The sequence below is a fragment of the Fulmarus glacialis genome, unplaced genomic scaffold, assembly GCF_000690835.1.
Source record: "Fulmarus glacialis isolate BGI_N327 unplaced genomic scaffold, ASM69083v1 scaffold4915, whole genome shotgun sequence".
NCBI lineage: Eukaryota > Metazoa > Chordata > Aves > Procellariiformes > Procellariidae > Fulmarus > Fulmarus glacialis.
Genome location: NW_009211016.1, coordinates 60,247 through 81,688, shown reverse-complemented (window position 1 = coordinate 81,688; position 21,442 = coordinate 60,247). Strand labels below are relative to the sequence as shown.

At 39.9% G+C, this 21,442-nt stretch overlaps 1 protein-coding gene across 1 annotated transcript in view; it reads left to right on the top strand.

Annotated features, from left to right (window-relative positions):
* Positions 1 to 18,436, top strand: part of PKP2 (plakophilin 2) — a 36,418-nt gene extending 17,982 nt beyond the window's left edge. Inside the window, exons 5-12 of the mRNA XM_009577354.1 lie at positions 391 to 568; positions 9,674 to 9,791; positions 11,267 to 11,428; positions 12,272 to 12,445; positions 13,057 to 13,210; positions 15,472 to 15,661; positions 16,648 to 16,735; positions 18,368 to 18,436. Coding sequence (XP_009575649.1) covers positions 391 to 568; positions 9,674 to 9,791; positions 11,267 to 11,428; positions 12,272 to 12,445; positions 13,057 to 13,210; positions 15,472 to 15,661; positions 16,648 to 16,735; positions 18,368 to 18,436 — 1,133 coding nt within the window. The remainder of the gene's footprint in view (positions 1 to 390; positions 569 to 9,673; positions 9,792 to 11,266; positions 11,429 to 12,271; positions 12,446 to 13,056; positions 13,211 to 15,471; positions 15,662 to 16,647; positions 16,736 to 18,367) is intronic.
* The last annotated feature ends 3,006 nt before the right edge of the window (positions 18,437 to 21,442 follow it).

The following is a 21,442-nucleotide window of genomic DNA, read 5'->3' as shown; positions in this document are numbered from 1 at the left end:
TGTAGTGAGGGGCCCAAAACTGAACACAGTATTCGAGGTGCGGCCTCACCAGGGCCGAGTACAGGGGCACGATCACCTCCCTACTCCTGCTGGCCACACTATTGCTGATACAGGCCAGGATACCATTGGATGCCATGGAAAACTACACTTCTTGGTCGGGTGTTAGACTCACTATATAGAGATCTGACTTTAATTGTGCCCCTTTTTTTACCCCATTTCTATGTCCTCAGATCAGGGCTGGTGAACTCTTATCACCACCTTCTGCTCCTCTTCAGAATATCAAATGCCAGGCAGGCTCCGTCACTCATTAACTTCAAGGAGTTTGAGATTAGGTCTTTCAAACTGTGGGGGAGTCTTTTTGCCACTCTGATTTTATTTTGGGTATTGCAGGTTTGTTGTGGAATTTGTCTTCCAATGACCAGCTGAAGCACCTGTTGATTAGAGAAGCCCTGCAGACACTGACCGAAGCTGTTCTCATCCCGTACTCGGGCTGGCCAGATCGAGATTACCCGAAGTCAAGTGCTTTACTTGATCCTGATATCTTCTACAATGCCACAGGATGCTTGAGGTGAGCATTCAGTCTACAGGTACCCAAAACAATAGTGGTGGTAAAAGAGGCTGCACACTTATTTTCTTTCTTGCTTTGAACTTTGGTGGCTCCAAGAGAAGAGTTTGCATACAGATCATATTTTGAAATATGGCTTCACACATATCAGACCAGAAGAATTACTGCTCAATACAATGAAAACAATTTTCTTTTTAAGGCTCCTATATATTCATTTGATGGGTACTCCACAGACTAAATATATACATAACAGAAGATAGTACTTAGAGGCCTGGTTGCAGTGCATAGTTGCATTGAAGTCAAAGAGATCCTTCACTGAATAACAGATGTTGGTATGATGTATAAAATTAGCCCCTGGCTGATGATGATAGTAGTATAACAAAGCTTTTCTAAATAGTTGTAGAAATGGTATTACAAACTTTAAACCTGTGTGAGCCTTTTAAAGTTATTTTAAGACTCTAGTGCAATGATCTCCAAACCTTTTTGATCATACACCCCTATGAGTAAAAAACTTTTGAGAACACTCCCTCAGTATATGTGTATTTATTTATTTATAAATTATATACATGTACTACTTTATGTACATTATAAAGCATACATACATAAAAACAGAAATTTAAAAGGATGATATGAAGATGAAATAAACACTGATTTTTTTTTTATTTTATTTTATTCATTAATAATATTTTCTTCCTGCACCCCAATGTCTTGTGTGTGTCTTGTGCACCCCCTGGGGAGATCAGTGCTCTAGTGGATGTATAGCATGGTGACTTTTAAAGCCTAGGTCTAAAATTGTATGATCTGCTGATGCTGATACAAATACAAGAGTGACGCTTTCACAGGATAGTGAAGTTTTTTGACCCGTATAAGTATCGTTTATAACCACTTTGTTAATACCTTTTTCATAAACAATTCCTGCTTCATTTTAATTTCTAAAATTTATGAAGCATAAGAAGCAACTATCCACTGGAGTCACATAAAAATATGCCTACATGTTTTTTTCTCTACGAACTCAAAATAATTAAGACCCTTATACATAGCTTGAGTATGTGTCTATACTTCTGACTGGCAGAACAGATTTATGATTGCATTTGTTGAAAAGTAACAGTGCAAAACCTCGTGAAGAGTCCTAGGCTATAGCAGGTAAAGCAGTAAGGTTTATTTATTTGAAACACAATTTCTTAGTTCTGCTGGAGCGAAACACAATTTCTTAGTTCTGCTGGAACAAAACACAGTTATAGGCAGTAATGGGATTTTTATCATCGCATGCCTCCATTTAGAAAATTTGATTCTATGTAAACAAGAAACTAGCCTTCTATGACGGGTAAAGAAAATTCACTATATTCACATATCACTGTTTCACAGTAGCCTCAACAGAAATTTGCTGTCATGTGTGTTTTATTCAAGCAGTGGTAATGCTGTTTACATTGAATAACTTGTTGTGGGCAGTTCCTTTGAGCACAGTCGCTGGTTCAGACACCCAGGAGTGTTAGCATTTCCCCTAAGAACCACAAAGTTGGCAGCTTTCTCTCACAATTTCCTTTCTTTGGGTTTTACTGTTGTATAGCCCTGTAAGTGCTGTTTGGCCTACCGAAAGATTAGCATACATGAAGGGTTAGTTCTGGTGTCATAGGTCCATCAGTGGGACAACTGAAGTGCTCGTGTACCTGGAATTTTCTTTCCAGAGACCGAGCAAGTCATCTTCATCTACAACAACATTAGGTATTAATGGGACAACAGTGTTTTCAACCATTTGTGTTGGATAAGTTCTGCTCACCTGCCGTAATACCTGCTGAGTCCTACCAGATTTACCAGGCATGGGAGCAGTCCTTTGCGTAGTAAGCAGAACATGCTCAGCAGTGGTCAAGTCACTCTTTTTTTTCTACTTGGCATATATAAACCACAACTAATAGTTATATTCATATAGTAGCATCTCCAAGGACCCTTTGGATAAATACATGGAGCTAATCTCGAGCCATGATCACTTTTTATCTAAACAGACGACTTGGAAAGGGGACATGGTACCTACAAGCAGAGAGATGTGTTTGGTTTTCAGCTGCTGCCAAAGATGCTTACTTTGAAGTATCATAATCTATAGCTAAACTGATCAGAAAATGACTTAACCTAAATGAGGAAAAAGCCATTTTTTAAGCCAAAGTAAGCCCTGTCCAACTTTTTGCACAAGTTCAAGTAAATTGAGGCCAGGCTGCAGCCATGGGGTGGATGAATAGATTTACAGTTCTGTGTTTACTACTGCAGTCAGCTAATAGCCTCACGAACACAGTAGCAGCTACTACAGAGAAACACTAAAGGCCTCAGTAAACACTGAGTAAAACTCAGTAAACCCCTAAATGACTGAAGTATAAAAACCACATCTTTAATAAAAACACCTTTAAAAACAACAGTCCATAAAACTGTGGCCCTTTATGTTTGTGAGTTCAAAGTCAATGCACGTTAAGTTAATACAAATATGAGTATCAGAGATGCATGTCTTTTGTTCACACATTCAAAAATGCATGAAAGGACATAGTTTGAAATAATTAATGAGTAATGTATGAGTGCAAAGGCATGGCCTGAGTTTTAAACTCTTCTTAGTAAAGTACAAGTTTGAAATTTAGAGGCTGGGAAGCTGCCCAGTTTTGCCTTACACATACCTGCTTTGCTAACATGTCCTATAGCAGAGTAGTTGTATCTGTATTGCATGAATTTTTACTGTGTAAACAGCTCTGTATCTGACTCATGTGGTTTCAGAAGACAAATGAATTGTCAGCTATACAAAATACTCAGCAATAAAGCACCTTTTTCTGCAGGAACTCCTCTCAGCCCACTAACTACTAATTAACTTCATCTCTAAGTAATAATTAACTTTCATTTACTCTGATGGCTCAAAAGCAAATACAGAGAAACATTAACTACCCATAATAAAATCTCTCTTGCTAACGCTAGTGGTGTTGTCTATGAAATGAAGCAGGTTGTCTTTTTTCATATTAATTAGCCCAAGCTGCATTTGTACAGAAACCAGTCTGGCTGTTAGGTGTGCTGCTCTGTGATGGCATGACCTGCTCCTCTCCTGCGTTTGGACTCTGGAACCGTCTCTTCCCGATGAGCCAGCCTATGGGGGCACAGGATCATTCCCAGTTTTAGCATGGTATTACTCTTTCTGAGCTTGTTGCAGCAACTTGACATGACTTGATATGTGACAAATAAGGCGTAACAGTAGCCGAGTTGTTTTAAATTGAATAAAAGTAGATTCTGAACATACCTTACTCTGTACAGAAAGTCAATGAGTGGGGCTGCTGCAGAGCTGCAGTTAGCTCTGCAGCCTTAATGAAAAGTTTCTCAAACTGCCCTTATCTAGATGCTCAAGGATACATTACCTATTTTAAAAATATGATGTCCATATTCTAGTCCTTCTCATTTTTAAGAGCTTGAACACTGAAAATTATAATTAGAACAAGAAGGGCTTGAAAATTCACAGGTAAAGTTGATCTGCAGGACTACCAACATTCTTTCTAGCAGGGAATAGTTTTTAATGAGGCTTACCATATTTGTACAGATCAAATATCCGAGATTTTTAAGATTAATCGGTTTGCGCCTCTTTATTGGAAATTAACACACCTCCCAAATTAGGTCACTAGAAGTATTCCTTCCCTATGTATTAATCTAAAGAAAAAAAATCTCTGCACAAAAAAATGCTGAAAACTAAAAGAAGAGCACACCACAAAGTAAAAAAACTGTGCACTGAGGGAATGATATTACTAATGAAGATGTTTAAAGAGTATATATATTTGCCAGAATATAAATCTGTAATTAGTCTTCCCTTTTGTAATACTAATATTTTTGTTGTGCGTGTTGATAAAGTCTATAGCCTGCAGCTTCTATTACAGGGTAAAAATAGTACTTTGAAGTGCAATACATTATGCATAGTACAGTACTTAGTTACAGGAGAATGCCAAAACTTCTTTTCAAAAATTTACATACACCTATTGACTGAAAGGGACACCCACAGTGCAAATCTAACACTATCATCTGACATGGGCATATGCGCTGTGCCACACAGTTACCAACTAATAAATTAAAGTTCTCTTCATCCTCTTTGACAGAATTTCAGGAGGAAAAGAGAATCCACATCTGGCAGATAATATTGCAGGTACTAACGCTGGAATGAGTGAATGACCAGAACACTCCCCATTCTGCTAACCAGTTATTGCCAGAAGTACTGTGGAGCCCTGAATCTCGGCTGCCTGTGTCAGTGTGTGCAGTCACTGATAAGGAAGTCTGACGTTAGAAGGATTTGTTAATCCCGTTCTCTAGGTCTGTAATTTGTCTTAAAGCTTTGCTTCTGACACAGTTTTACAGAAATCGCAGGTCACAAAACTTAACATAATAAAAAGAGGCTGTGTACACCACACAATTCTGTATTAGCAGTTAGAATAAGTGATGGTATTGTTCAGTCCTGAAATATGACAAAAAGCACTGTGCCCTGAACAGGCAGAGTAAGCCAAATCAAAAGACTTCACTGGTTGCCTGACAACAACCTGAACAAGTAAAATTGGTGTATTAAACTATCTAGAGGAGTATTGCAGACTTTTTTAGACAAGTCTTGTTGGATTTTAAAGGTAAAGTCTATTTTTCTTGGTCTGAAAGTCCTACACATAATAGTTCTGTCTCCAGTTCCAATACAAATTCTGAGTCTGAAAGGGTAAGATGCCAATAGCATGCAGAATATATGATTTTGAATATTATTTATATACATAAGTGAATTTCTGGCATGACTCTTCCTCTGATTAAAAGGAAGGCTTAGTAGAAGACTGTCTGTATTATACCTTGAAAGCTGATAATGATCTTGTTCCATTTTTATCTTGAAATACCTGTTCCCAAAAGTTCTGCAATGCTGAACTTTCCAAAAGTTATGTTTAGTGGTCACATTTGCTCCTGCAAAACATTTCATTTAAGTGTTGGAGCTAGCAAACACAACTGCTGTGTTTCATTACAGAGTTCTTTTTAATTGCTCTGTAACTGGAGCATCCTGTGGCCCTATGTATCCTAATTCTTCAAAACTTTCTAGACAACTATCTCCAGAAAAGTCAGCTAACGTCTCTGTTCCTGGTTCCCCAGCCAGTAAAACAGAAGTAACGCTTCCTTTTTCATTATTATTTTTCACGCTTTATCTGTCCCAGCTCCCTTTTAAGCTCTTTGTGAATTACACAGTGACCCACAAGGACAGTGGAAAGCTGTAGTTGGAGGAAGTAGTATCACTGCACTTCAGACCAGAAGGCTGCGTAAACATCTACTTCCGTTTGCTCTGGAGAGAAGTGAAGCCAAAGGTCTCACTGTGTGTTGAAAAGCGTAATGGCAGCTCAGTTTCATCATGGAAGCTTCTAAGAGAGAACGCAAAACAAATGACTGATGATAACAAGTCTTTGAACCAAGGCCTCTTGCATAGCATTGCCATTTCTTTAAGTTTATTTCCATCCATTCTTTTGCCTCCTCTTCGGTTTATCTGCTCCCCCAGTTCCTGAAAGGAATTTTGTTGTTTCCAGCAACCAGCTTGCAGCCTGGCATCTGTAGTTACTAAGTAGATCCTCAGATACCTTTCCCTCCCTTTTGCATTTTTGAACTGTGTAAGGCAGAAGGGAATAGAATTTCCCAAACTACTTCAGGAAATTGTTATCACGTAATTGAGTTAAATTCAAATTACCAGTTTTAGCAGAAGGAGTCCCAGGAGCAAAAGCCCTCTTTGTATCAGTCGTGTGGATCATTCACAGCAGTCCAAAAACCTTTTCCAACATAGTTGGCCAGTGTGTGACTCAGTGCTGGCTTAAAGGGAGTATCCCTTTCATTTGGTGCCATTTGCAGTCTAACTGAACATACATTATTATTCTGTTTCTTTCAAAATCACACTTGATTTTACTATGTTACATTTCTTTGTATTTACCTCGCATCTCTGGATCAAACCAGTATCTCCCAGAAGGGAATTAGTTGTTCCTCCACAAACGCCACAGGAACATGGGCAAACGGCTATTTCGGTTACAGATATAGTTACACCGTGCGTGTGTGCAAGAGAGAACAGAAGCAGCAAATAGGGGATGAGATAAATGAGGCATGTAGATGGATACGGTGCATCCACATTAGCATGTGGTATAGTTTGGGCATGTCACCAGGATTACCGTATTTAAGCATGCCAGAAGTCAGAGATTTTTAATAGTTAGATGATGCCAAAATGTAAGTTCTGAGTCATTCAAAGGAGAGCATCCCTACAAGCAGCAATCTCCCTAAGTGCAGGCTAGAGACATCAGAAATTGGGTAGCAGAAGAGTTTTTCTATAAGACTCTTGATCTTGATCTTGGCTCCAACTGATCCTTTTTTCCACGAATGTATTTGTCTCAGTGTATTTCTGATGAAATGCAAGTAAAACAAACTTGCACAGCAGACTTGAAAATTTCTAGGTAGCCCTGAAGTCTCACCATGGGGGTTGCCATGAGCCACAGCCCAACCATGGCAATTGCCCAAGCACTGAGTATTTCAAGGCCTCCAGGAGCTCCTCTACAAGAGAGTCCAACTCCTGAGCTCAGAGGGAGGCATTCCAATTGTCGGGAACCTCAAATCTTGGGAAGCCAAGATGAAGTCAGTTTTACAATTTTCTAAGCAAAATGTTGCCATTGTTTCAAAATTACTATTTTTTTTTAAGTTACGTTTCTGTGACATTTCTCAGAAACATTTATTTTTTCCCAATCTAATAATATTTTTATTTCCTGGAATTTCTCAAGCTTCAATTAGCAAACAAACTTAAACTGTCAACTGAGGTTTTGCCTGCAATGCTCTTCTCTGCCTTCAAACCAACTCTGACCCTATTCAGAGTAAGGTGGTTACAGCTGTAATTTGGCGAGTGGGAGAGCAGGAGCTCTTCCATTCCCAGTCCGCGTTATGGTGATAGGGAAACAGGGAAAGATGGAGAACGGAGTGGCCATATATGTACAGGCGTGCACGCAGACACACACTGATATCTCTGACTGGATGAACAGTTCATCAGCTTCTTAATGAAACAGTTCAGTAATTCATTTCCTTTGCAGAACAGGACAGGGCCTCTGATTCAGGTTCTTCTCTGCCTCCTGAGCTATAAAGCTATGTGCCCCTCATGCTAGACAGCAAGGCCAGGTGACGGCGTCTCCTCGCACAGCCATTCTGCATGATTATAGTTGTCAAAAGTTCAGGGATTTTTAGAATAATGTGCCGTGACAAAACGAAATACTGTATCAGCTGAAGTGTCTTTGGCAAGGGAAATTCCACACTTATCTTTTGATAGTATTTTTAGTCTGTGTGCCTCAGCAACTATTTTTGCTATGTGCTAGAAGGGCTGTAGCATGTACATTTCTGTCAGTATAACCATAAACATATGAAAGGGTGACATACCTCGAATGTGACATAGGTAAAATTAAAATTAAATTCGAAAGTGATGTCTGTAGTAGGCCATACTTAGGAATCTGAATATTGATTCTGTGATATATAATTCCATGAGAGAATAAATGAACTCATAAATAAATTGTTAACAGCATGACCTAAAGTAAAACTATAATTACAGTGCATTAGTATTTAATCTGAAGGTGTACTTCCTGGGGGGAAAAAACAGAACAACTGCATTGATGGTATATAAAACGCTACATTCATTTTACAGTCGTAAGCCACAGGAGAGTTTAAAGCTGTACCTTACTGGCTTTGTTGTTAATAAAATTTTAAACCATTGTAATTTCCAGTGGGTAAAGTAAGCATGCAAAATAAACAGCCTGAAACTATCTAAAGGAACATGTCCCTCTCTGTTTGTGATGGATGCTAAGATTGGGTTATATTTAATATTATTTCAAACAAAGAAGCTGGAATGTGATACTGCGTGCAGCCTTTTGGTCAGCAGAGCTGCAGGAGACCAAAATAATGAGGCCTCGGTTTATAATTCCAGCATTCCATAATTCAGAGTTTGTTCAGTTGTAAAAATAATTATACCCCAAAATTGTAAGTATTGTTACTTCCCTGGAAATCAGTAGCTTATTTAGAGCCAAACTTCAAGCAGCAAGTACGTGTTTGGCTTTTCAAGAGTTTTTAAATCACTTTCATAATTCATTTTCAAGTTGAACTTGGGTTACCACAAAGCACAGAAAATGTTACTTGAAAGCTGGGCAAACAGTGGCTTCCTTTGGGTCTGGAGGAAGCAGAAAGCGTGCGGAGCTGTGTCCGAGCCACGGTGGTAGAACAGCAGAAGGCATCTGCAGAAGGCATCTGGCATTTCCCTCTCTGACTGAGCCGCTTCTGGCGGCTTCAGCTTTTTTCTGCTTAGATGCCAGCAGTTTCTCTGGGAAGCTGGGAAGCGGCTGAGCACAGTGTATTTTTTCCTCTTCCTTGTCCCCGCACATTTCATAATCCTCACACTGCTGGTCTGGCAGTGGATGAGTCCATCCCCTCAGCCTCTCGCCCGGCTGCTCCCACCTACCGGCTCGGCTGCGCTCACGTCCCCTCCTGCCCGCTAGCAACCCTCAGAGCATTCCTGTGAGCGCACGAACTGCCACCTGAGTTTGGCCCCGTGACTGACATGGGTTATCTCTACGTGTTAGTGGACAAATGTTGCTAAGACTCTCAGAACATGTGTCTGTTGATGGGTCATCTTGGATCAAGAACTGGTTTGGTGTAGGTAAATGCTAAAGGACATTTGTGTGCATGGAAACCTTTACAGGTATCTTTCCTCTGATATTTTGACATAGCTACTGTCCCAAATATTAAAAATATAACTACAAATGGAATAATAGAAAAAAAGTCCAGTTTGTTTGACTGTTTAAAAAGGATCAATTCAACTTTGGGATGAAGATTTGAGTCAGGTCTTACCTTATCCATCCAAACACAACAGTTTGTTTTTCTGGAGTATTTGTTTTTGTCTGGGAGTGCACTGAAGTGAAAGTTTTACTTAGCAGAGGCTCAGATTATTTTACAGCTCTGAAGAAAGGAAGCAGTCAACCTTAACTTCAGTTATCTTTAAGATTTAGCTGGAAATGCTTGTGAGAGGAGCACAAGGAAATATCTTTGACTAAATCTCTTCTCACCAACGTATTCTGTCCTGCACAGAAACATGAGCTCTGCTGGCCCAGAAGGAAGGAAAAAGATGAGAGAATGCGACGGCTTGATTGATTCTCTTGTGTATTATATTCAAGGAGCTATTGCAGACCACGAGCCTAATGACAAGGTATTCTTTTTTTCCCTAGGGGAAATTGCTAGGAGAACATTTTTTTGTTTAGAAACCAATGTTCAGAAACAGTTGTGATGTAACTGCCAAACTTACACTTATTTTCAGGGCTTTTAGAACTGTCACCAAAGACGAAAGTCCAGTAAGAAGCTTTCTGAAGTGTTTTTTTATCCTGCAAATTAAAAGAATAACATACCTTAGCTTTGGGAAAACATTTTCAGAATCACCAGAAAAAGCTAGAAACGTCTCTTTTTTTTTTTTTAAATGTGACATAAAGTCACAGCTTTCAGAGATACTGAAACACCTAAAAAGTCAGATATTACCTTTTTAGTTGTCTCAGGGAGCTAGCTAGAAGCTTAAAAAATTAATCTGGTTACTTTCCTGTATATTTAGTGCTGTATATCCCTTAGGAAATGAAGAACCTAAATCTCTTTGGGTGGCAGTGTGATTAAGAAGCTTGCATCATTTAGAATGGGATTCATTTTCCTAAGTTTTTTAGAAGTTATACATGCTGCCTAAGCCAGTGACTACAAGGACGTGGACACCTCCAAAGCCAGTTCCTCTCATTCTCTTCCTCCCACCATTGACTGCACATGAAACCTGAACGTTGCTTAGACTAGATGCTTGCCTTTTAGCTGGGTGAAGTTGGGTGAGACCAGCTGTCACTTATGAGAAGGTTAGCCGTAGCCTGTGAGGCACTTCTGGCGTGCCTGCTATAACTTGTGCTGTGTAGTGGTAATTACTGCACGTTTATAGCTCTATTCTAGGATTAGTTACTTGAGCTTCTCCATCTCCCTGTATTCAGTGCCATTAGCTTCAGGGAGAATCCAGCACATTACACTTGTGCCAATAGCTCCCTGCTGCATTTTGTTGTAAAACCACTCATTCCTTTTTTACTTTCATGAAAGGAGGAACTGGTAATAAAGCTATTTGCCACTAGACTCATCAGTCAGAAATTGTAGACCTGACCTTAGCCATGCCCAGAAAGGCACATCTAATTTAGAAAAGCATTCTACCATGGAAGAGTGCTTCTTCCTTAGGAAAGATACAAAGCTTTCCTTTTGCTGACGCTACGGTGAGGTGTGTGCGTGATCATCTTTACTCTTAAGCTCTTAAACATTCCTTGGCACACTTCTGGTCTATGCCAAATAGCACTCGCCCAAACAATTCCCAGGCACAATTCAGGAATTATAATGTCCCAGGACCATTTCCAACAGGCATGCACCCCGCTCCAAATGCAAGCCCTGTGTGCCAGTTGGCCTCAGTGCTCAGGAACATCCCAGGGCATGTTTAATTTATCAGTGTAAATGCAGTCTTGTGGATCACTGGCACGAGGACTAGCTCTTCTGTAAGCCATTAGAGAAGCTCTGCAGTTAGTTGTTGAAGATCCAGAAATGAAAGCTCTTTCCATGTCTATACATGTCCCTTCAACACATGCCAAAGCTTTCAAGATTTCTATTCTTTTGTTACTTTAGGCCACAGAGAACTGTGTGTGCATTCTTCACAATCTTTCCTACCAGCTAGAGATAGAGCTCCCTGAGAGCTATGCCCAGAGCATATATATGCAAAGAAGAAATATTTCTAGCAATGATAAAACACCGGGCTGTTTTGGAACACGGAGCAGAAAAGTAAAAGAGGTAAAGCACATGTTTAGTTACATCTTGTTTTGTTAATCAGTTGTAGCAACTTCTGGAGAATAAGGCTGTAATCTACTTAACAATTTGTTATTGATGTATCTGGTAGTGTGACACTTACTTGCCCCAAAAATGCAAATTTATTGATAGCCTTTCCTAACACCCATTATCTTGTTCAGCTGATGACAATGACATAGCAAGTCACTGTTTCATTAGCTGAAGAATACTGCCACTCAATTTCATCCCCTCTGAGGGATACAGTGGTATCTGTACCATACACGGTAATTGTGCAAGTGCCCTACCAATGAGTGGGTGTTGTGATGGTTTCACCAGTGAAACCAGCGTAAGGTGACTTGCCACTTTCATGACGAGCTTTTGGGCTCTCTCAGGACCTCTTGTTTTGATGCCATGTGGTACAGATCACAAATATTCTGGCAACTGGGAATTGTTGGAGAGAAAACAGGTATCGGGGAGGGGGAAAGCAAAAGAAAAGGATTGATGACCCTTCCCCATCTATTAGTTTTGCTGCAGTGTATTCTGCCTTCCCCCATTCCCACAGTACAACTCTAGCTGGCCATTTCTGTTTCTCCTTGGCCTTGGCCTCTAGTGTCAGTTGCTGAGAGATGAGAAGCAGCTTCCCCCATACCTATCTGCTCTTTTTGGATGGAGTGGCCCATATAATTAAATATTGAAATTTTACACATTGTCATTTGAGTACACAACTTGATAATCTGCAAATAATCTGGTCATAGAGAGTTACAAAATGGCTAGTTTAGCTTGATTCTATGATGCATTAAGTCATATAAGGTCACTGTTTCTAAAGGCTTGATCTGTTTACATGTTTAGAAGCAGCAGGACACCCCGCTACCTGAGGAAAAGAGCAATCCCAGAGGTGTTGAATCGCTTTGGCATTCGACACTGATTAGGATATATCTCTCCTTAATAGCAAAGAGTACCAGAAACTATACCCAGGAAGCATCCCTAGGAGCCCTTCAGAACCTCACAGCTGGCACTGGACCAGTAAGTCAGCTTTTTTCTCTTTTTTGTTGTTTAGTTCTTAATGTGAATGCATAGAGTTTAGGGCTGGAGTGCAACACGCTGACAGCACTGAGGTCAGGTAACCACTGAAAAGTCACTGTCTCACAGATGTGATCAAGGAAATCGAAAAACATTGAAGGGAAAATCATAACTGGCAGTGCAGCTATTTCTTGCTTGGCAAATATGGAGACTGCTTCTTCTCACTCTTTATACATCTCCACGTGTGGAATTTTGCCTATTCATTGCACAATGAGGGAAAAGTAGTTGCTAAAAGCACCAAAAAAAAGTGGTTTTGTGGAACATAATCAGTCCCATGGGGAGAGGAAAGCTCTGACACAACCACTGATCACTTTCATGATGAAGAAACTAATGACCTCTGTCATGTTTTGGCTGAGGAACTGGCCAAAGAGCACATGGGAGAAAGAGGGCTCAAAACTTCTTTTCTCACCTTCCTTTTCTGTTGCAGCTCTTATATAGCTCTGGATTTAAACTATTTTAAACGTGCTTAAACTGATGTAGAGAACCTGCTGTGGTTGTTTATGAGGCTGTACATTCATCGTAATGACACAGTATTGCCACATGCCTTATAACAGATGCCGTTTGCGGTGGCCCGGACTGTTGTTCAGAAGGCAAATGGCCTTCCAAGTGTTCGAACTATGCTGCATGTAAGCCACCCAACAGTAAAGAAGACAGCAGTCTCACTGCTCAGGAACTTGTCTCGCAACACCTCTCTGCAAAGTGATATAGGTGAGCAAAGACTAACATTGTCTTTTGGGCTTTCTTGGTCTGTTCTCTTTACGTTAAGCTTTCCTTCTTTAAATAAAAAAAGTCAAAAAAAAAAAAGTGGGCTTTTAGGTCAGGTATTTGCAGTCATTATACAGGGTTGAAAATAAAGAGTTTTGCCTAAGAAAGACTCTAACCTCAAGTTTTCACTAAGTTGTGTATTCCTCATCAGATACTTCCATTAATGTTACTTTCAGAAAATATATAATGGAAGTAAAATCTACACAGATTTGGAGAGGGAGTTTTTCTTCTGCTTAAAATAGGGTAAAAGAAGGTGAGTGCTGAGTTCTGTGCTGCCACAACTTTGCAATCCTTTGGGAGAAATCACAGAACATCTCCAATTCTTCTGGCAAAAATAATATTTTCTTCTTTTAGACACAAAGCTTTGGAAGCTTGCAGCCTACACAGTTTTCCTGCATAAGTTTTTTGAGAATGGAAGCTAGAAGATGCTATAGAGAAAATAGTTCAAACTTTTTGGAGGACCTTATTCCTAAAATCTTATAATTATTTTCACATCAGAAGCCATTTCTATTCCAAATATTTTTATTTCAATTTAATGTATAATTGAAGTTTTTTCCTACTGATAGGATAAAATAAATTCACATCATTTGTTGTCCTTTTCTGTGTTGCCACTGGAGGGGGAAGGGGAAATTACAGGCATACAGCTGGTTCGTGGGGCAGATTAACCTCCAGAATTCTGCAGAACAGTCTCCTGGGCACTGTTTAATCCTTAGAGAACATCCCTGTTAATGAAAATATTATAATATGTTGTTGGGCTGATTTCAAAGGGATAATCCGTATGGTGTTAAAAATTACAAGTGGTGAATCCCCCAGAAAGAGTAGGAATTAACCTAAGGAGAAGAAATTGGGATTTCATCAGGAAAATAATTTATGAAAGCACGTGAGAAAGACAGAATGAAATGAAGCTTTGGAGAAAGTTGCTTCATGTTGCACGTTCACAGTCATTCTCTTGCTTTACCCATGGTAGGAAGAATTGGGGGAATTTCATGTGAACCTCTTCTCCATGAAAAGGTGTTCTTTTTGGTTGACTAAAAACATGTGTGAATTCAGGTCAAATTCTCCAAATAATTTTGGCCAAAGGAAAACATTTGGAAGACCATACTGTTTCCTAGATAAAGTGTCTATATTTATCAAGCAAAATGAACCTTTGATATGAAATTGAGATTAATTTAATATAAAACATCTCTAAAAGTTAAATGATTGAAAAACATTAGAAAATTTCCTTGAAATGACTTGAAAAAATAACATTTGTTCTGAACAGATGTTTTCAAGACACTGCCAAATGTATACTTTCTAAAAATCACCTTCCTTGATTTACCAATGGAAGAAAAAACTGGCTATCATTTCTGACATAATTGCTTTGTCTGATACTTAGCATAGCAGGTGGTTCATCCAGTTTTAAAGGTCCCTTTCTAAATTGCATGTGATTTAATCTCAATATACATGAACCCTGTCACACACCCATCTGGAGGAATGAGCAGAACTCACGGAGAGCAAAGCGCTCCGTCCGAGTGAAACCCTGGTTACGGAGGCGAGAATGGCCCGAAATGCCCCAAACTATTGCCCAGTGCTCCTTCGTACAGTGGGGGCAGCTGGCTACAACCTATTGCTTTAATTTTCTCCGTCGGCTCTGGCCCACACGGCACAGATGTCACAGTGTACAGCAGGACTCAGTTGCTGTCCAGAGCTGCTGTTTGCCTGGCTGGCAGGGTCGCCTCCAGTGTGGTCAAAGCGATGCTGTGTTTCTTGAGCAGGGACAGACTTCAGGATAGGACATTCTTCTTAAAGAGATAGCTTACGCACCATCTCAGAAGGTTGAGCGTGTGCATCCCCTTATAGCCGACCGTTGACAAGTTCAGCAGTAAAAATTGTGCTGTAGTCACCCTTTCTCGGTTTGCTGTATATCACTATACCCATGGACACACAGGGTTCCTCGGGAGGTGGCACATGGCTAGGGACCTCACTACAGTACAGTAGGTATTAATGTATTGTGTATAAAAGGCAAAATACATACTGTCTGATTTAGTGCGGATGCAGCTTAACCTAAATAGTGGGGATGTAATGCAGGTATGAAGCCATGACTCTGTTGTGGGAGCACACAGCACCCTGGCAGGTGGTAATGAGAGACGTAAGGTCTCGTAGGACCCCTAAATAAATCTGCACCTGTTAGTAATGGAGTTGCTTGTCTCTCTTTCAACTTGTAGCTAGAGAAGTTTTGCCAGATTTGGTCTCAATACTTCCCGAGTCTGTCCCGGGGTCCGATATTGTCTGTGAAACCACAGCGTCCGTCTGCTACACCTTGTACAATTTGACACAGAGCAGTTCTCACAATGCACGGCTTCTCCTGAGTGCTGATGGCCTACCGAAGATTATTACCATCAGCATGAATGACAGGTAAGATGACTGAGAAGCCTTCCCTCCCCCTCCTCCTTTCCCTGGGGAAAAAAGAAACTGCAACCTCTGCCACTTGAGGAGAAAAACCACTGCATCTTAAGGTACAGGACAGCTTAAACAAGTGACTGTGATGTGAAAAGAATTGCACATATTGGGAAATACAGAAAAATCTCTTATAACAACTTTGCAACCATAGCTAAATTTGCCGTATTCTAGCATTTTAAATAGTTCCTCAGAAGATGACAGCACAATATTATCTATATTCTAACATATAGTCGCTGACCATCAGATCTTATCTTCCCCAAAAAGTTTCTGTATTTCCTGTTCTTTGTAACACAGGCCTGATAATCTTTAGCAGAAAAGTGCAGAGATACATTTTGTAGACCTGATACAACCGTATTTAACTATTTATAAAGGGGCATTTTAGATAATAGATGTTGAATTTCCTTTAATCACTATTTAATATGTAGTCACATGCAACCAATGTTTACCCAAAAGAGAATAATTAATGCTTTGTGAATATGAATAATTATTCTGTTTGCCTTCCTCTCTTTTTACAAAATGAAAGAGGAAATTCATCTCAGTAAAGGAGGCCTCATAAGGCTCTGAATAGTTTAAATCCTATCTAACTAACCAGAGATTTTACCTGCTGGAAAGATCCTTTCGAATGCTTGCTATGCTGAGGTGTATTTTCCTCAACTGAATATGAATAGTATGATAGCTGATAGTAAGATGAAGGCTATAGAGTACCTCATTTCTCTCTAATTTTGAAGAATGAGTGAAGCAGGGAGGTATGTTGCATTTATTTCAGTAGTCAGGACAGCGTGAAATGTGCTAGAATACCTAAAGAGCAGTAAAACAGCATTTAGGAGGAGTGAGAGACAGAAAAAATGCTACAAGGTTACGTTTGCTGAAGTCTGCACATGCATTGTGATTATGAAGTGGGAATTTAAACATGTTTTATCGTTCTTTTTGCAAAATGGCAGTAACATGTTCAGCAAAGCTAGTAGGGCTGCTTCAGTCCTCCTCTACTCCTTGTGGTCACATACCGATCTCCACAGTGCTTACAAAAAGGTAAGATCTGGGTTAGAGCAAAGTCATTTAATCTGTCCTTTCGGATCTAGAACCCTCTCATTTGTCCTCTGGGGCCCTTGGCACTTCTGCGCTCTTAAGAAACAGTGGTGTTTCACTGTTAAGAAACAGAATCCTATCCTATGATAGGATTTCAAGTTGTCTCTGAATTCGGTGTTCCTATTACTTACGCAAAATCCTGCACAAGTAAGGCATGCTCTTAATTTTTGCTCATCTGTGTTCGTATTCTCTCCCTCTGTGGTTTTTCTATGCACTGGCAAAGTTTATGAAAAAAGTTGCTGCTGCTTGCCAGAAGCGTCAGCTGGTGAGAAGTGATGCGCAGTAGGTGTCCGTCCCCCACTGACTGAACCAACCTGACACACGGGATGTAAGGTGCCAGCAAAAGCAAAGGCAGGGCAAGGCAGCTTCCCGCTTTAAAACCAGAGCAGTTTTGTTCTCCTTGTTGTTTGTATGTTCTGCGAGCCCAGGTGTTAGTTATATTCAGACAAAAAGGTAGAGCCTGGCAAAGGTGTTGGCAAATGTTTACTGCCACAGTCAAAATCAAACAAAAAAATGACCAGCATGAATCAGCCAACAAACCAGTTTATTTCTTTCCTTTTGAAGCTCTATGACTGCTTTTTCAAAACAGAGCTGGGTTGCCTTCAACCTGCCTACCTTGAACCTGCATTTCAAACTGTTTTCTTTCCTTGTTTTCTTGCTGTTCAGAATTTCTGTCACCTAAAATTCCCTATAACCTAAAACTATTCCATTTTTCAAGCTCTAGCCTTTAGCATTTATTAGCTTGTTTCTTAACAAAGGAACAATGCAGCTGCAGGCTTCTAGATTTAAAGAAGTCAGTGAGAACTATAGATTTTTTTGTTGAAATTTGCCCAAAAAAAGTTTCTTAGCATAGTTGCATCATACTCAGCAGTATACTGCCCCACAAACCAGAAATCTGTGTTCAGGAGTAAGGGTGCTGTACCCATATAAACTCTAACTGAATTTAGTTGTCTCTGTTTTTTTTCAACTACATTCCTGACTTTACTGTACAGCAATATCCCCAATGGCATGAATTTTCTGAACTTGTTGGTACTTTGGGTATGCATATAAGACACATTTGTCAGATCTGAGTTTCAAAAAATGCTGACTACTTGCTCTTCCTGTGCAAAACAGGTCCCCTAGAGATACCAGGTACGGTACTGAAAACTGCAGGCCACCTAATGTCTAGACATTTTTGAAAAGTCAGTCTAATAAGCAACAGAAATCACTTGATCAAATGAGATTGATAAAATCCTGAGTCATTTTGGCATTGCCCTGTACTCTTTGTTCAGATAGGGTTAATCTCAGCTGGCATTAGTCACCTAAGAGTTAGGAGTCTGTAGCGCTGAGCTAGAAGAATAGGCTCCCCGCACAGTCAGTGGAGGGAGTTGAGCAACTCCAATGATTCATCTCACCTATCTTAAACCGAAGGGAGTCACTCCTGGGAGATGCCTGTTCTGTCTCTGCTGACTGTAGAGGACTCTGCCTAGACCCCTACCATGGCTCCGTATCTAGCTTTTAGGCAGCTGAAGCCACCCTTCCCTTGCAGAATCGGCACTGAAGATAATGAATTATTCTGTTTCTTTCATTCCAAAGGCTGACTTTAAGAAGGCAGATTTCATCAATACCCGGACCACAAAAGCCTATAACTCACTAAAAGATTGAATCAGATCGTAACACCACTGAAGACAAACGAGATCATACATCAGTTAACCTAACTATCTTCACGCGGTTGGTGTTGCCATCATGAACCAGGAAGTATCTCAGAAAAAAGAGGCTGATTTTATGTAGGACTTGAGTGACCAGAGGATAGCTGTTTTGTGTTTTTAATCCTAATCACCTTGTTGTCACTGTATATATCAATTTAAGAAGCTTATATCAATATAAGAATAACCAAAGATGGATTCTTCAGAACGTCCGAGGTGAAGTTTCGTCCAGGTTGACAACTAGTCAGAGCTTCAGATGACTGCCCTTTTAGTCTAACAGGCCTTTATACAGAGAGGTTTGAAATGCTGATTGACAGCAAATTCTTTTCAGACTGTTTTATACAGATAGTTTTCTACAGTGGGTAAGCATCAAGTGCATTGCTCAGGACATAGTAATTTTTCACCCTTTTGTTTCTTCCTACATGCTAAATAAAAATCTCCAGACTCTGTGAGTATACACAAGAAGCTGTTTCACCACCTGCGTTACAAAAGCACCAATGAAGTTAAAATTATTATTTTTTTATTGCTTGTATTCATGTACTCACTGGTTCTTAAGCCTCTTTCCTTTGAGATTTCATCAGCAACAAGCAACAAAACTGATTTTACATAGGTCTTCTCATTCCTTGCTCCTTTCATTCTCCCTCACATGGCTGTTGGAATTTATAACTCTGTCCGGAAAGGGTTTTAGCTAGAACCACTATGTTTCAGACACTTTGGGCTGAACTTAGACCCATCATTTTTGCTAACTGGTGGAAGAGTTATTTGCTGGTGATTCAGTGATTATTTTAAGAAAATTGCATTTTCAAAACAGTTCCATTGATAATCTATATATAGTAATGGGAGTGGAGTCTTGCCTTTATTTTTGAAGTAATAGATACACACACACACGAGGTTAGACTCTGTGCTGCTTAAAGAATTCATCTGATCCTGCTTCATATTCTCTTTCTTGAAATCATCATCCTCCCTACACCGATTACAGGCAATGTGATAACTGAAGGACTGTGTCTGCACATGTGGGAATAGGTAACAGGAGAAGAAAAATTCCTAAGCATCTAAAGGCTGTTCCCATGATGTGATCCTCAGAGAGGGAAAAGAAGCACTAAAAAACCCCATCTGATACCTTTAGTATCAGCGAGATTTATCGCAACAAACCAGTAGTTAAATAGTCCATTACTCTTCTGAAATCAGGGGAGCTAAGCTACATTTATGGCAACCAAGACTTCGGCATATGTATTTACAAGCCTTCCTGCACAAATGGAGCCTGTCCTGTACCCCCACGCTGAACTGCTGGCGCAGGAGCTATTACAGCTGTTCTTACCCAGAAGGGGATGCATAATCCTTCCAGTAGGGACCTCACAGAGGAGGTCATCAGGCCTGTTCATTTCAACACTCCTGGCCAAAGGTCTAGCTCCTACCAGGAATTTGCAACCAGCGGATTGTGACATTGCACTGTGTCCAAAGGTATTTCTGGATATTGGGGAGCTAAATTCTGCTGGTAGGTGCACATAGTTCTCATAGGGTTCCCAGGTAATCCCACAAGTGCGTGCAGAACAGAACGTGTCCTGGGGAGTTAAGGAAACAACCCTGCTTTCCCATTACAGATCATTTTCATAGGTCTGTTAGTCCTCCGCATTTGTTTTGAATAACTCAAATCAAATGCATTCCAGTAAGAGGTTTTAAAAATACTATTGGTTTTTTAAGAGGTCATTTTCAAAATACTCCAGGTTCAAAAACAACACAGGGGAAGAGAACTTACAGCACCGCATGTTGAGGAAATTGTTTTTATAATTTTTTTAAAATATGATAGAAAACAGACAATTAAAATCTAAGTTTTTCATCTAACTTGTTGACCCAATTAACACTGCATATGCCATGAATGAATAAACACCAGGAAACCTGGACAAGTCTACTTTTACTGCCCAAAAAGTAGTGGTACACAAAATAAATATACGAAGAGTAAACATAAATACAGAGTAGCACGGGCATGAAGAACTGCAGTCTAAAGATCAGGAAGGGGGCTTTTAGAAATACTCAAGTATTCATTTAGTTCTGTGAAACTCACATGCTATTTTTAAAAAAAAAAAAAGGCCAATGCTGGGCATTTTCAAATGCCCTACTTAGTATATCTAACTCCCAGTAAGATGTCCTTAAGAATGGGGTGCAAACTTTTTGGGTTGTTTCTATTGAGAGTGTCCCTTTAAAATCAAAGCAGTGTTCAGAAGTCATGAAGAATATCAGACTTGGCAACAACTGACAGCTATAAACAGGGATGAGAAACAATGACACACCTTATTACAACTGATCTCCTACTTGTATGTAATCAAAAACATTTCAGCAGGGCTCCAAAGAAAGCAAAGAATGTTAGTCAGAGAAATAATAAAGTGTTCTCTCTAATGCAAAAAATCCGTCTTTGGTCTTTGTTGTTATTAGTGAACCTACTTGCTGGGATGCAGCAAATGTATTTTCAAGCCTTAGCCCTTCCTTTAAAAGGGCAAATTCATTTTTAATTTAAATCTAGGTACAGAGACTTAGACTTTCCTACAATAGGAGACTGTTACTGAAGGCAAGCTGTGTAATGCTCCTGGTGGCATCAGAGTGCTCCTGCAAATAGTTTATTTTTACTTACAAAATCTGTTACAACTCTTTTTGTCCAGTATTGCTGACCTATCAAAGCACCTGGCATCCTGTCTTCACCCCTCTTTAATTGGTCTTTGCCAGTAAACTTTACCATGAGCCATATCACCACTGGAGATCTCAAACAGAATTAGGTTCATCCTCACCATAGTCTTGGACTTGGGAAATACAACCTCCCCACTTGCTCTTTTACAGAGAGGAGATTTGAGACCTTGAATTTAAACACACTGGGTAATGTCCAAAAAGTCTTTGGCTGAACCAGGAACTGACCCCAAGTCCTCCTATCTTCAGATAGTGTCTTAACCACAACCCAGTACAACCACCTTTCACT